The sequence below is a fragment of the Chenopodium quinoa genome, unplaced genomic scaffold (genome assembly GCF_001683475.1).
Source record: "Chenopodium quinoa cultivar QQ74 unplaced genomic scaffold, ASM168347v1, whole genome shotgun sequence".
Classification (NCBI taxonomy): Eukaryota; Viridiplantae; Streptophyta; class Magnoliopsida; order Caryophyllales; family Amaranthaceae; genus Chenopodium; species Chenopodium quinoa.
The window spans coordinates 118,286-134,292 of NW_018743946.1; the positions used below are offsets into that span (position 1 = coordinate 118,286).

At 34.1% G+C, this 16,007-nt stretch overlaps 1 protein-coding gene across 1 annotated transcript; it reads right to left on the bottom strand.

Moving 5' to 3' along the window:
- Nucleotides 1-347: 347 nt before the first annotated feature.
- Nucleotides 348-11,034, bottom strand: LOC110688939 (binding partner of ACD11 1-like). Its single transcript, XM_021865687.1, has 5 exons — nucleotides 10,905-11,034; nucleotides 7,942-8,108; nucleotides 6,208-6,283; nucleotides 1,986-2,099; nucleotides 348-1,447 (listed from the first exon to the last, which is right to left on the bottom strand). The coding sequence occupies exons 2-5, from the start codon at nucleotides 8,055-8,057 to the stop codon at nucleotides 1,019-1,021; spliced, it is 735 nt and encodes a 244-aa protein (XP_021721379.1). The 5' UTR covers nucleotides 8,058-8,108; nucleotides 10,905-11,034; the 3' UTR covers nucleotides 348-1,018.
- Nucleotides 11,035-16,007: the final 4,973 nt, after the last annotated feature.

Below are 16,007 nucleotides of genomic sequence, written 5' to 3' on the forward strand. Positions count from 1 at the left end.
ATGAAAAAGGAAGAAGAAGAGAAGAGGAAAGTTGTATGATATATATAAAGCTTAGTCCTAAAATTATTTATCTTCTAAAATAAACCTTTATTTTTTTTGTTGGATACCTAATTTTCTAGGGTAATTTATGACAAATAATCTAAATTCAATAAGAATAATAATGTGAAGGATGAATCTGTATAAAAAATGTGAAGGATGAAAATGTTTAAAAATAAACGGAAGGACAAAGTTTAATTTGTTGTCTGAAGTTTTTTTTTTTTTTTTTCAAACTTGATTGGTTTTACTGGCTATTAGAAGAGTACTTGAATCGCCTACAGCTTCAAGGATACAAAGAGACAGAATGAACATGCACATCAAATAACCCATGTAATTATTCAATACCTAGGAACTAAAATTATTTTCTATAGCTCAAGTGAAGTAATAAATCTATTACTAACAACTCGTGGTCGATGGACAGCTTGAGCTTGAGTTAGATACTTAGACTCTACACTCTAGTAACGCAACACCAGCGCCATAGCCATGAGTGTGCATCAAAGGATTGAGTTCAGGGGCATCTGGTCATGCTCGCCATGGGTAGCCAATTAATTGACCATTAGCCTATTTTCCATTGGGATGATGACTGTGCAGGAATGCTACCTCTTAATCTCTATTATAATACAGAAATGTTCTGTAGCACAGTAAGTAATTATACACATTCTGAAGTGTCGTTAATTGTCCAATTTTGATGGCAATATTTACTAACAAATTGGACTGTATTCCAACATGCTCTCGCAGCTCAGCCAACAATAATCAAAACCGTAGATTGGTAAAAAAATATTGTACCATGGTGCCATCTCGTATAACTTCCTTCATTTAATAGGAGGGTTTTCGTTGATGAGTACAAAGGAAGAGGGGGTGATTGGGGATATATGGAGGTGTCATTTGCACAATTCACAAATCTTGATGACTAACTAGCACTCCCTCAAATCCAATATGGGAATGCTATACGCCTATACATTTTTACATACAGGACATACGTTTATCTACTACCAGCGTTACTACCCAAATCAGCTGCTGCTTTAGCTGCTCGGCTGAGAGCATCAGAAACCCAAAGAGCTCCTTTAGAGAAATAGCTGCTGTTAACAACAGCAGTGGCAGCTGAAGCCGCTGTTCTTCCAGTGTACAAGGCAGCGGATTTTGTTGTCTCAGAAACATTGTACCTCTGATCCACAGACTTGACAACTTCCATACCTGCATAAAGTTTTGGTGTAAGCCCAATTTTATTGCTCAGCTCAGCTACTTTTGCAGCTGCAGTGGCTGTAACATGATGAGACTCATCAAAAGCTTTCGCCCTACTCAATGCATCCTTTCCTAAATCGTATCCCTTAGCAATCATGGTCGTGACAACTTCTTGGGCTACTGTCACAGCTTCTCCTGGGGTAGAAACAAATGCGTTGCTCTGAGATACCTGACCAGATTGAGTGAGAATGTTATACACATGCAAATATATAACATCAATGCATAGAAAAATTATGGAAATCATAATTATAATCATAATTTAATCAATGAAATAGAATTTGTGACCTCGATGTGGAAAATTGATACATCCCATTCCGTGTATTTATTAATCCCAATTCTAACATATGCATAGATTAAAAATAATACCAAAAACTGAGTGATTAGGGGAGACTAAAATTAACTTTAACTCAAATAAAGGGAGGATTATTTCAGAACATCTCAAAAAAGGAACAAGGGAGGTTAAATACAGAACAAAGAAGAATTTATAGACCCAAAAGAAACAAAAAGACATAATTAATACCAAGATATCATTGGGATATATGCAAACCGTGATTTCTCTAAATTAATCGACCAAACACACAAAAGGACATCATAATATACAGCCAAATCAAATGCAGACTAAATGTTGCGGTACTCTTCAAGAGGCAACAACCAAACAAAAAGAGGTATAATATAATACCAAAATACCTACAATCGACAGCACATACCGAGTCAGTGGAAGTATCTGCTCTTCTCCATGAAGCATCACTAAAAGGATCATATTCATCTACATAAGATCCCCAACGAGTGATGCACACACGTTGATCAACAATTGTGGCTCCCTAGAGAAAGAAAGGCATAGAGAATAAGCTAGGAGGCAGAATGACAAAACAAAGTTAATTAACAGCTAAAAAAAAAAAGAAAAACATTTATGGTACAAAATAAACTCATCGAGATCATACAAGGAGACAGCATTAAGGGGGTGTTTGGTATGCTATTTTTATAGGGCTAGAAACGGAATCGTGTTACCGTTTCCGTTAGAACATGTTTGGTTAATGAGTATAGTAACATAAACCATTTCTTTCCTCTAATTCATTCCACCACTTTGTTTCCGGTGTAAAACATGGGGAAACAAATCCCGTTTCTCTCCTCTAACTCAAAAAGACAACTCTACCTCTTCTCTATCCTCTCTCCTCTCAGGCTCTCATACGAAAGATCTCCAAAAAAGAATCCCAATTTGGATCGATCGAAGCAACAGATTTCGCTCAAGTTGTTAAAGTTTCCTATTTGAGTTTTTGATCTATTTGTTGATTGCTATTTTCCATCTATGTTGTTAATTTCTAGGGTTTTCTGTCCTGATTTTTCTGTTTTATTTGAGTTTTACTTTTTCTCAATTGTATCTCCTGCTTTTTGCTTCATGACATTATTGCTAATATGATGCTTGAATCTTGATGCTTCCAACGTTTATCCAATTTCCAGGTATTCTCTTTTAATAATGAACAAAATTCTGTAATCAGTCTTGTAACATTATAGTATATAGTTTAATGATATTGTTTTATATGATTGTAACTGAAATGCAAATCGCTTACAGTATACACTAATCTCTACATGTTTGATCAATCCTAGATTTAGAATTCATTTTTGGGTGCTCATAACCTGTTTGATAAAAAGCCTAGTTGAAATTTTAACTACATGATAGTTTGTCTATGTTATAATACAAAATTTGTTCTTGCATTTATACAAAATTATAAATGGTAGCATTTTATTGCTTATTGTAAATGATCAGAACCAGAAATGCTTGATTCTATCCACTTTATTGACTTCGGCAAATCTTTTTGACTCCCTAATACTCTATAATTAATGAAGGGATAGCATAAGATAAAGGGAAGATACAGAACCTAGTAAGAAGAAACAATATCCTATCTTTAAGTTGATCAAGAAGATTTGGCTAAAATGATCAAGAAGATCAGTAAGTAGAAAACTGTTGTTGCTCATATACTAGGCTCATTGTTGCTCTTTTTTGTTTCCAAGTTAGCTATGCCAAACAAGAGGAAACGGATTGGTGGTAATCGTTTACGTTTCCTTAAGAATACCAAACAATTACTCAGGGTTAGGGGTGTACATAAACAGGACCGGACCTGAAAACCGACCTGACGCGGACCTGTTTGGACCGGACCTGACCCCGGACCTGTAGATTCAGGTCCGGTCCCGGTCCTTGAAAATCAAGGTTCCCGGTCCCGGTCCGGATCAGGTCCAAACCCGGGGTTTTCAGGACCTGAAACCCGGTAAAAATGCCTTTTTTATTAAAAAAAAAAAAAAATCCAAATTTCAAAACAAGTCTGTTCATTTTTGTAACCCACTTACCCACTAACCCTAACTCACTCCTCACTCACGCACTCTCTCTCTCAGCCGACACCGACACCACACCAACACTCACTCCCTCACGCAGCAGATCTGCACAGACACCAGACGCCACCGCCCAGACACCAGTCGCCACCGCCCACCAGACCAGCAGCACGGAAACCTCTACACGCTGCATCAGCCAGACTACCATCTTCGTCCACCTGCACGAACTCCTTCACGTTGGGATTTGTAAGTTCTTTTTTTTTTTTAATTAAATCGAATTATATTTGAATTGGATATTTTTTAATTTGAAATGTTGAATTAAATGTGAGGCATTCATATGTTTATTCATGTTTCAATTGCTAATAATGATTGTTTGATGTTTGCATGTTGAAATTCTGTTTTTTAGTTCATTTTTTTCGAATTCATGTTTTTTTTTTTGAGTTTTTTATTTATTTAAAGTAATTGTTTTTGAATTTTTTTAGTTCAATTGTTTCGAATTCATGTTGAATTTTGGTTTCTTTCGATTTGTGAGTTTAAAATCTGTTTATATTGTGAATTTGCTGGGAGTAGATTGATAAATCAGGGATAGGCTACTCTACTTGTTGTATAACTTATGGAACAGTTTAAAATCTGTTTATATTTTCAGAATATATGCAATGTAGTATTCTGTGAATTTTTGTAAATTTGTGGGACAGTGTACTAATCAAATGGTGTATTGCACGGTTTGTACCACATGCTAGTGTATTGTATATTTTGTATGTATTCTGTTAATTTTGTGAATTCAATTTGAATTGTAATTGAATTCTATCATTTTATATGTTTAGGATCAACAAGAACCACGGATTATACTCATTAGTGTGAATCACGCAATCAAAGGGAAAGCAACTCGCCAAATTTCAAGTTGTCTTTGGATAATTAATGTATTTATAGTATTTGAGACTTAGAGACTTCATGTAATTTAATGAATTATTTGTTATATTTGAGACTTAGAGATTTTATGTAGTTTTTGTTATTGATATTTTTAGGTTTTATGTAAACAGGTCCATAAACAGGTCCAACAAGTTATTTATTTTCTTTTAAAAATAAAAAAAACACACAAAATAGGTCTGTTCAGGTCTGGACCTGACCCCGGACCTGATTGCTCAGGTCTGGACCTGACCCGGACCTGCTGAATCAGGTCCGGTCCCCGGTCCTCAAAATTGGCTGATTCAGGTCCCGGTCCTAACAGGGCCGATCCGGTTTTGGACCGGTGTACAGCCCTACTCAGGGTAACACAATATATTACCCTTCCCCCCCCCCCCCTAATTTGTTTCCAATCCGTTACCTTTACTAATTTGATACCAAACGCCCCCTAAGCATATAAATAAATATATTAACATACTTCCTTTGTTTCTTAAAGTCAACAGTCTTGCTTTAAAACTTATTTGGTAAAAAAAAAATTCCTTTCTAATCTACAAACCCCACTTAATTTTCCACTCTTACAGCCACATTCTCTTAATAAAAAAAAAATAATAATAATAATAAAATAAAAAAAAAGACCCACTTTGACACTCTAAACCAAACGGGGAGAATATTATGAAACAAAGGCAGTACATAATAGCAATTCCAATCAATTTAATGTCCTCCCAAAACTACAAGACTAGGAAAATAGTGTAATATGTATGACTTGCAGAATTTTGATCAGTTAAAATGCTACTGGAATATGGCAGCCAAGTAATTAAGTTGCTTACATAGGTGCTTTACACATATGAAAAAGGTTCCATAAATTTATTTCAATAGAATTTGTCCCTCAACACTGTCACATATCTTTATCACAAAGCCAAGCCAAGGGATGTATTATGAAGTCTATCACATAACTGAAACATAAAGTCTCCAAAGACTGCCCGTTAAGGAGTTAGCTTTAAGATTTAATGATTGAGGGTAACTACGCAGCCTCATGTCGAGGTAGAAAAAAAAGGGGGGAGGGATTGAAGAGGCAGCACTATCTCTTCAAGTAATTCAGATATTCTTCACTCTCAGTGCTCAATCTTATAGCCTTGACGAAGTATGAATGGATAGGTGAATCCATGCACACCATGTAACTTCATTATAATTCTTTTTTTCTTAGCAATCTAAGAATCTTATAGGCAAGAATAGCTTATACAAGTAGATATTAAAGAATTTCTATCCAATTTATTAGAAATTTTTAAAAGGTTATAGTATAAGGAATGAAAATAGAACAAATATCTTGAGAAACTGAACTAGTGGGATAGCTCAAAATCATGCTACATGTGAAATTCAATTTCCTCCAGACCCCAATGCCTATCAAAAAAGGCATCATTTATTACTGTATAAAAGTCCAAAACTCATCTTGTTCACCTCAATATACTAAAAAAAATAAAAAGCGAAACAAGCATGAAAGCTTATGATGAATTTCCATAGAAGTTAGAACCAGATACCCACATTATTACAAGCTATATATTGTTAAGCACTCCTGCAATGCAAATATTAAGCTCGTAGTTCTATACTACATGAATAACATAAGCAACCAAAAAACCATGCAATATGTATATTAATCAAAGCAGTCCATTAAAGAAAAACTCAGTTTTGATAAGCTATACGTACACTGAGTAAGGCAGCAGTTTCCAGAGCATAAGAATCTTTGAATGTCACATAAGCAGTACTTCCATATTCACCAGACCTGGATCATTGTAATAGTTGGCATATCAAGACAAGTACAAAGGGCAATGATGATCTACAATCATCAGAATTGCTAGCTATAGAGCTAAGCAATGAGTGATAAATATCCTTCAGAAAAGGAAAATGGATACATGCAAGAAAAAGTAACCCACAGAATCAATATGCAGCAAGGAAAACACAAAAAGTAGGGCACTTTATTTTTCTGATGGTTACATTGCATGTATTTGGTATCTTCCCAAATTTTGTCAAGAGTGCAATTTCTCACTTCGATACTATAAAAGCTCAAAGAAATATTTGAAGGTAATAAATTTGAAGAAAAGGAATAATCTCCCATTGTGGTTTGCATGTTGCATTTAGGGTCAGATAAGAAGTCAAACATGACAGCTTTGCAGCTTAGTTTCTGGAGTTCCATACAAGAAGCATAAGGATAGGTCTTTCTCAACTCACATAAATGCTTAATTGCTATCTTCTTTCCAGTTAATTGTGGTTATTTTGGAATACTATGTACAGCTTTATGTGCTTCCCAATCCATCGCACCCATCTTCAAGACTATTTAGTCTCTTCATGCATATTCTCAAAACACAGACAAAATTCACATCTACGATAATATTAATTAGCCCTATTGAGTAATCATATGATTCATGTCGTATATTTCACTGCGTTTGTACATGCTGCCTTTCGTATTTTAAGTATATTAACCTTGACTGTCTATTATATAGGTGTCTTATAAATGCATGGTTACCATCAGATTAATTCTTTCTTCTTTTTTTTCACAGAACATTTTTTGTCCAGCCATGCATTCCTTCAACTTTCTTTTGCTGCTCTGACACAACAAAGAGGTGTACAGGAGGATATGTTTTCAACTTTTCAAAGTGCGTCATTCCGCTGTAAATAAAGCAGGGAGGACCAAATACATTTTATCCAATCAGGTATCTCTCATCAATCCTTGTCTATGACACTCGACAAAGCATTCCTGGTAGATGTTGTGGATTAAAGTATGAGAGAAACTAATTTGTCAAACTGACAGGGTCAGAGGGGAAAATTTTTGAAGAATAAACAAGAAAAAAATGTTCCTCTTCTTCCTGCAGTATAGGAACAATGGAGCAGGAACAGCAGAAGTATTGCGTAACTTGTGTGTAGTCACCCTACATTAGTTGCTGATTTTAGGAGAGCCATCCAGTCTGTTTTAAGACCTAGACCAGGTATCTATGTGGGGATCAGAACCTGGCTCAAACTGATTATTTGGGCCCAGAGAGCTGAAGGAAGAAAGATATAAACTTTTTTTTATCAGCCCAAGTCTCGTACAGGATTTTAATTGAGATGTAATTGCCAAAGACGTATTGAGCCTCTTCACCAAGGGCTTCATTAGTTTATTTACCATATTTTATTAGTATTATTCGTTTTTTTTTTTTTTTACATTTGCAGGCTAAAGCTAATAGTTCAAAAGACAACCAAAACACGAAACAAAAAATTGCAGATCTAATATAAGTGACAGTTTCTGTAAGATTTCTTCCCCCCCCCCCCCAAACGAAAGAGCACTAAGAAGTATAACCTCAATATATATGATACCAAATAGGCAAACAATATCGTGGATGATTCAGCAAATTAGCCTACTGTAATATATAACCAGACTAGAAGAGCAGGGGACATGAAAGATACCTGATGATTTCAAGATGTTCAATAACACCACAATGTGAGAAGAAGTCACGAACATCTTTTTCTGTTGCTCTGGGAGACAGGGTAGTTACCTCAATAGTATACCCACCAGGATACATTGGTTGTTCTCAGTAAAGTAATATCAGATGCCTTAGTCTTAGTAGAGCTTCCTGCAAAATCAATTTAGTAGAAATTTGCACCTTCTATTAAGACTATAAGTGATTAAAAATTTAGCAGGGTATCAATATATTATAATATGGCAAAGTCGCTCTTTTAAAAACTGAGGTACTAAGAGACATGTTATGAAATTGGCAGTCAATAACTTGCATTGACAAAAAAAAAAACAAAGGGGTGACAGATAGCTCCACTAACAAGGACAAAGTTAAAATGAATATAGTAAAACTACTCAATAAGCCCCTCTATTTGACAATTTGTACTGATTAGCTAACATGCCACAATTTTAATGAAAATTAGCATTAAATGTACAGATACCAAATTTTACCAAACAATTGGAAATTTAAAAAATGCTTCCTGAATTAGAAAGATTAGTTTCCTAGCTGATGCACGAAAACTTGAAAAGACAAAAGTAAAGAGTATTTCAGAAAACCTCAATTTTACTTTAAAAGCTCTTAAGCAAATTTTCAACAAACCCCCCAATTACTCAATTAGACCTCTATTTCAAAGCTTACATTGATTAACTGAAATGCCATCATTTTAGTGAGAATCAGCATAAATGCACTGCAACCAATTTTTACCAAACTATTGGAAATTTTAAGATTAGCTTCCTGGATTCAGAAAATTAGTTTCCCAGATGATAGCATTTTCAATGCACGAAAACTTGAAAAGGCAAAATGAAAGAGTATTTTATAAGATCTCATTGTTACATTTAAAGCTCTTAAGCATATTTTCCCAACCCCCCAAAAGACTCATCAATCTCAATCACTCTCATCCAAATTTTCTTAGGTCTTCTAATACCCATCGCAATCTCATCTGAATCCTCTTAACTGGTGCATCACTATATTTTCATCTTACATGGAAAAACCAATTTAAGTGACTCCCTCATCTAATTGTCAATAAATGTAACCCTTCACCCCCCCTAATTATGTCATTTATTAACATAATTTCTTCTATGGCCACACATCCAACGCAACATATCCATCTCCAACCCATTCATCTTATGAACGTGAAATTTCTTCACAACCCAACATTCCATGCCATATAGATATGTAATCCTAATTGCTATAGACTTCTCCTTTCAACCTATGGGGCATGCCACATTGAAATCCCATAAAACTCTTCTACTTCAACCAACCAACCTGTTTTGAAATATAATAATACATCCAAGATAATATCACAAAATGGCACTCACAAACGGAGTTGATAATACATCCTGGATATAAATAGTTAAATAAATAAATAATTTTACAAAAATCAAAACTTTGATTCCATCAATCAGTCCATCCAAGGTGATTGTCTACGCCTCCTACCTTCTAACCCCAATACACTCCATGTATTATTTCGTCTTACTTCTACACATCCTAAAGCCTTGAGATTCCAAAGTTTGTTTTCACAATTCCAATCTACAACTGAGTATACTTAATATAATGTTAAAATATCCATTCTTGCTCAAAGAACTAAAGCAACCTTGGTAAAGAGCGGACCCATTCATTTTTAACTGCAATCCAAAGCTCCTATCTTCAAAGCAAAAATCTAGATTTAATATCCAGATTTAAGCAACCTTAAATTAACCCTTCTCTTCTTATTCTTCTTTTTTAATTGTCTTAGTCCCATAGATTGGGTCGGCTACATGAACCAACATGAGGACTTCCGAGGAGGTCACTCATCCTACTACTACTCTTAATCATTGTGACTCATGTCAAGCAATGTGACAAAGTTTTACGTCTAACCTTCCTTTATATCCAGGCTTGGGACTGGCAGTGGGTTGCGGTCCTTGCGGATTCATAAAACCCTAAACCCTATACAAAGATTCTTAGTTCCTTAAACCTCCTCAACATTGTGTTTAGTTTAGCAAATAAAACATCTTCTTCAATCATAACCGCACAATACTACAAAAGGCTTAAAACACATATAGTACATGTCTACATAGTAGATTGATGAGTGAATGTATTAACAAAACTAATCAGCAAAATGCAATTCAAGCCAGTATGATAACACCCCCCAAGGCCCCCACACCTGGCCAGCTCTAAAAAGCCACATAATATCTATTAACAAATAAACATACCCATACCCAAATCATAGCTCCTCTCCTTCCGTTCGTCCATAATTCTCTTATTCTGTACACCTTCTTTCGTCTTTTTTTTTCTTTTCAGATTTATCATTTCATCAAATGTTGTTGTTCATGTGACGCCTTGTGTTACTCATACTGACTAGGGTACTCGTGTTGGACATGAGTACTTGTCCAAATGTCTAATTCAGCTATTTGTAAAAGATATTTCATGATTTTAATGTCTGATTCAGCTATTTTTTCATGATTTTGACCCAAAATTAAGGGTCCGAGTATCTATACCCATGTCAAGTGTCGAAGGTTCCACACGGGAACTATGGTGAAATGAACATTAAAAAATAGCATCAAATCAAAAGGCATCCTAACATATTTTGACCCAATCTATCATTCAAACACACAAGCACATCCAAAAATTCATACAACACTCCCTCAAAAAACAAATGAGGGTTTGACTTTCAGGGGTATGATCAATAAGCAACTATAATCACCAATTAAAATTGAAAAACATAGATCAATATTCAAATCAACAAATAACAAAACCAAGAAAAATGGGGTAATCACAAATAAAGCAAAAAACAAAATGAAGACTAAAATTAGTAAGAATAGCAGAAGAACTATGAACACAATTAGACAACAATCAAGAAAGGAAGATTGCAGAAAGTAAAAGATGCTAAAATTCAAAAAGGAAGAAAGAGAAAGAGATAGAGAAGATTCAGAGTACCTGACAGTAGATGCGAAGTTGCACAGAGAACTGAGCAGTAGGAAGAAGAGAAGTCTCTTGAAAAAGTTGCGAAATTTGTGAAAACCGTCAAATCCGTATACGGTCCACTTTGGGTAAGAAAATGCTTGTTTTAAAAAGAGAAAAGGACTTTACGGGAAAATTACGAAATCAATGATACAATAGTGCGGACTTCCAAAATGATTCCAATATTCTTATACTTCCTCCGTTTTTTATTATTGCACATACGGGTTAGGTACAAATATTTTGATAGTGGAAAAAAGTAAGAGAGAGAAAGGTAAAAATACAAAATTGTCCATGTGGCATATTAATAAACTAAAAAGTAAATGTGAAAAAGGAAGGGTATGTTGAGTATTTGTAGTGTGAACACAAATAATTTTTTTCCTAAAGAAGAAATGGTGCAATATTTGTGAAACTTCCTAAAATGACAAGTGGTGCAATAATAAAAGAACGGAGGAAATATACACATGGATGCAAGATGTAGAATCACTAGTTAAAAAAATAAAAATAACAAAAAAAAAATTGTAAATAATAATCTTAACTTTGCTCCATTTTTATTTAATAATCTCAAATTTAAATTATTCTAAAATAATTTCTTCAATTCCTTTTACCGGTTATAGGTTGAAAAGGTTATTATTTTTTTCTTCATAAATGCCACATGTTGAGATCTAATTAGCCAAAAAAAAATTATAAAAATAAAAATAAAAATAAAAAATTCAGAAATCCCAGCCCCACCCCTTTCCTTGACCACCCAGCCCCCACCACCCACCGGAACCCTAGCAGCCCCAATCCCCTCCCGCGGCGGAAAACAACACCCCTCCTCCCCCCGCCTTGCCACCACTCCTCTTGTCCCCTCGCCCCTCCCCCTCATTCCCCTTGAATCACCACGCCCATCCCCGTAAACCCCCCTCTCTCTCCTTGATACAAGCACTTAAAATCTCCCCCACCACTCCAAAAGCCCACAAAACCCCTCCCCACACCCTCGAATCAACTGGGACATGTGTTTCGTGGATGGGGGGAAGAGTTTTGTGGGCTTTTGGAGCCGCGAAGGAGGTTTTTAATGGTTGTTTCGAGGAGAGAGGGGGTTGACAGGAAGGGAAGAGGTGGCGGCTAGCCGACAGGAGGGTTGGGGTGGGTTCGCTGGTGGGGTAAAGGGCATTGGAGTAAGTTTTCCGATGTGTTAAAGGGAGATTGGGGCGACTGGGGTTTGGTAATTCGATGGATGGTGGTGGATGGGCTGGTGGGGTTTCTTTTTTTTTTGAAGTTTTTTTTGTTTTTTTTTCTTTTTTGGACCAATCACAATGTGACACATGTCATGTAACTTGTGATAGCAGGTCATTGACGTTTGTTGACCGGTTTGGGATTGAAGAAAGTAAATAGCCTCCAAGATTGATATTATTTCAGAATAATCCAAAGTTGAGATTATTAAAAGAAAATGGAGCAAAGTTGAGATTATTATTTACAAATTTTTAAAAAAAAAAAAAAAAAGTAGAATCACTCCAAGATATACTCAATTCCTATTTGGTACATCCTCCATCCCATAATATTTAAGACGTTGGGGTGGACACGTAGTTTAAGAAAAATATAAGTTGGTCCATTTAAAACATTTGTTTATTATATAAGAAATTCTCTTTTGTATTTTTGTATTGTAAGAAAACAAAAGATGAGGGAGGTGGAGGTAGTGAGGAGAGAGAATATGTACTTCGTAGGATTTAATTGGATTTTGGGGGTTTGTAGTCCCAAAGAGAGTATAAGAAAGTATTTTTTTTTTATTAAGTGGTCCAATTCCACATTTGATAACATGGCAAGTATTTTGGAACGGACGAAAATGGTAACTGTGTTAAGTATTATGGGACGGAGGGAGTAATTAGTTATGGCGTAATAGCTACGGAGTAATTGATATTGCACGTTGTATTAGCTGAGTTGACTAGTTGGTTATATTAATTGGTTTTAGTCGTTTGACTAGCTTGGTTGTAAATAAATAATTGTGTGAAAGTATTTAGTAAATAGTTGATTATTGTTAATTGTTTTAGTTTATTTAATAGCCCATAAAACTAATTGTTCAATAAGCTCATTTAAAAAATCTCTTATAATGAACATTTTATAAAGCACACTAAAAAAACTCTTTTAATAAGATATTTACCAAACACCCAAATTAGCTTTTTTAAATAGTCAAAACTCTCATATGGCACAATAAGCTAAAAGTTATAAAAAAAATCTCTTTACCAAACAAGGCCTTAATGATACACACTTGTCTACCTATAAAAATTTCTTTTACTTTATTACTTTGTTTTAACGCTCACCTATAACACAAAAACCTACAATAAGCAATAAACAACTTTTGAATATATGGAATAAATTGTGTGATAGGTGTGTCGCGTACCTAACAAAAATAACCAAACTAATTCTACTATGTAGTTGAGCAAGTAGGGGTCGAATCCCAAGAGACTAAGGACTATCTCATTAAACAGACTCAAATTAATACTAAGCAAGTAACCAATTAATATAGAGAAATCTAAACTAAAACAAATATTAACTAATAAGCAATGGAAATAATATAGAATTAATCAATAACTAAAAGAAATCTAAGATTATGTATCCCCACAAAGATGAATCAATGCAATAGAACGATCCCTTTCCCTCAATCAAATCAATAAATATTCCGCAGGACGCATGCTCCCTGAAACAATACTAAGAGTTTCTTTCGATGAACTAATAGCTTCCCTAACATGCAATCATACCTATTTTCATGGAATCATACATATTAAAGACATTGAGAACGATATCCTATAAGTCCTAGCAAGAACAATTAGCTATTTTCATGCATAAAAGCTCTTACTTTTAATTAGGGTTCTAAAATCAATTAAGAATAAACTTTCGTTGTAAACCTAATTACCAATAATAATATTTCTAGTTAATCATTGAGAATATAACCAACCCTAACAAAGAGGAATTATAAATTAATTAAATTGGAAATTGGGAATCAAACAACACATCAATCCATATTAGGGTTCAACCTAACCCTAGATTACGAAACTACTCACACATGATAATAGAAATAACAAGACAAATAATTAAAGAAAACATGATAACAATTGAAAATTAAAGAGATTAAGGATGAAAGAGAAATACTTGAAATTCAATTAAGATGAATGCTTCAATGGAATTCTATGTGTTCTCTCACAAAACGTACAACGTAGAATAAAAAAAATTATAATAAAAATTAGATGTTTTAAAATAGGGTTAAAACCACTATTTATACTTTCCTAAAAATAAACATTAAATAAAAAAAATAATTATATCTTTTGCGCACACGTACACGGCCGTGTGCTGATGGGTGCTGGATCGTGTAGCTAGTCTCTACTTGATTCCATATTCCATCATGTATGTGCATGGTCGTGTAGCTAAGGGGTACATGACCGTGTAGGTTGCGTTCATATGGAGATGTCATCACACGACCTTGTAGCACATGGTACACGACCATGTAGCAAACAATCGTACTTGGAAAATATCACATGATCGTGTAGTTAGAGGTACATGGTCATGTAGTATTGTCATCATCTTCACTCCAACATATGACTACTTATGACTTTTAAATCATCTTATGAAGTTCACCAATCCATTTCAAAATGTAATAGCATATTCATCATCACTCCAAATGCTCTATTTCATCCTGAAATCACAACATAACAACCAAACAACCAGAATAGAAGGAATCGAGTCCAACTTGGATAAAACATACAGAAACACGAACTATATGTTGAAATTCTATAGTAAACACATTCCAAATAGCCCAAATTAAAAATAATAGTATAATATCAAATTATCATTGTGACTAATTTACAACATAGTACTACCTCCACTTCTATTTGTTCTTTCTGCTAGCTATTGTCACGAGAGTTAGGCAATTGGAAGATGTAATCCCCCATAATTTTGTAATTATAATAGTTATATTTTTATCATTAATTATATGATTATTTTACGATAATTGTATAATTTTATGAATATTTCAAAAATAATAAATTAGTTTTAAGCTATTTAGCCATTACTAACTATTGACAATAATCATTTTACCTATACAAACTAAGAGCCTAGTCCAAGTTACCTCAAAGCCCAACCTTACACCACATGTTTTTTTAAGCTTTGGTATATATTTGGGCCCAAACAAGTTATCCTAATTATATTTGGATTAGGATACTCTCAAACCCAATTCTTATTAATCATACCCACCTTATTTCCCTCACTCCTTCCTCCTCTCTCACGTACAACACACAAGAGAAAAAAAAAAGAAAAAAAAAACTGCTGCAAACCCCTAGCTGCCGCCCCTGCCGCCGCGCCACCACCTACCGCCACCCCCCTGACCGCCGCGCCGCAGCTGCTCAGCAGTTCGTCTTCCTCTCTTCTCCTTCCTCTTATTTCTCTTCCTTTATTTTCTTGTTATTTTGATTAAAGCTACAATTTTTATTTGATTTCAATTATAAAATTATTGTTATTAGGCTTTAATATTATGTATAAATTACAAAAGATTATAAATTTATGGGTTTTGTATGTCTAAATTATTAAATAAAATTTCAGATTATGTATTTTGTATATTTTAGGGTTTAAAGCATTGATTTTTCATGTTTTAGGGCTTGATAACGTGTTAATCAAACTATCTAATCATACTATGTTTAAATTACATTAAAGTATAATTATTTTAATCATATATAAATTTTCAGATTTATTAAAGTTTTAATTTTTATGAACAAGTAGTGTTAATTTCATGTTTTTATGCTTCTAAACCTATAAAATAATTATTGTGAGTATTTTGTGATTAAAAAAGCTTTGAACTTTAAATTCTAACTTTAAAAATAATTTTCAGATTTCATACCTTTTATTTTGAAGCCTCTAATTGCATTGAATTGATATATTCTTAGGTTTTTAACACATTAACTTGCTATATAATGACTATTTCTAGTAATTATGCTTATGGGGTTATTTTATATACTTAAAACAAATTTTCAGATTTATTTACCCACTTTATAGTTGCTGTAATTTGATATAAAACACTATATTTTCATAATTCTAACATATAAACTTAAAGTT

Coding starts and splice junctions, on each gene's coding strand:
- LOC110688939 (XM_021865687.1), bottom strand. CDS start 8,057: ATGTATCCTGGTGGGTATACTATTGAGGTAACTACCCTGTCTCCCAGA. Junction 2,100..6,207: donor AAACTGCTGCCTTACTCAGT/GTACGTATAGCT, acceptor TTCTTTCTCTAG/GGAGCCACAATTGTTGATCA. Junction 1,448..1,985: donor CAGATACTTCCACTGACTCG/GTATGTGCTGTC, acceptor CAATCTGGTCAG/GTATCTCAGAGCAACGCATT.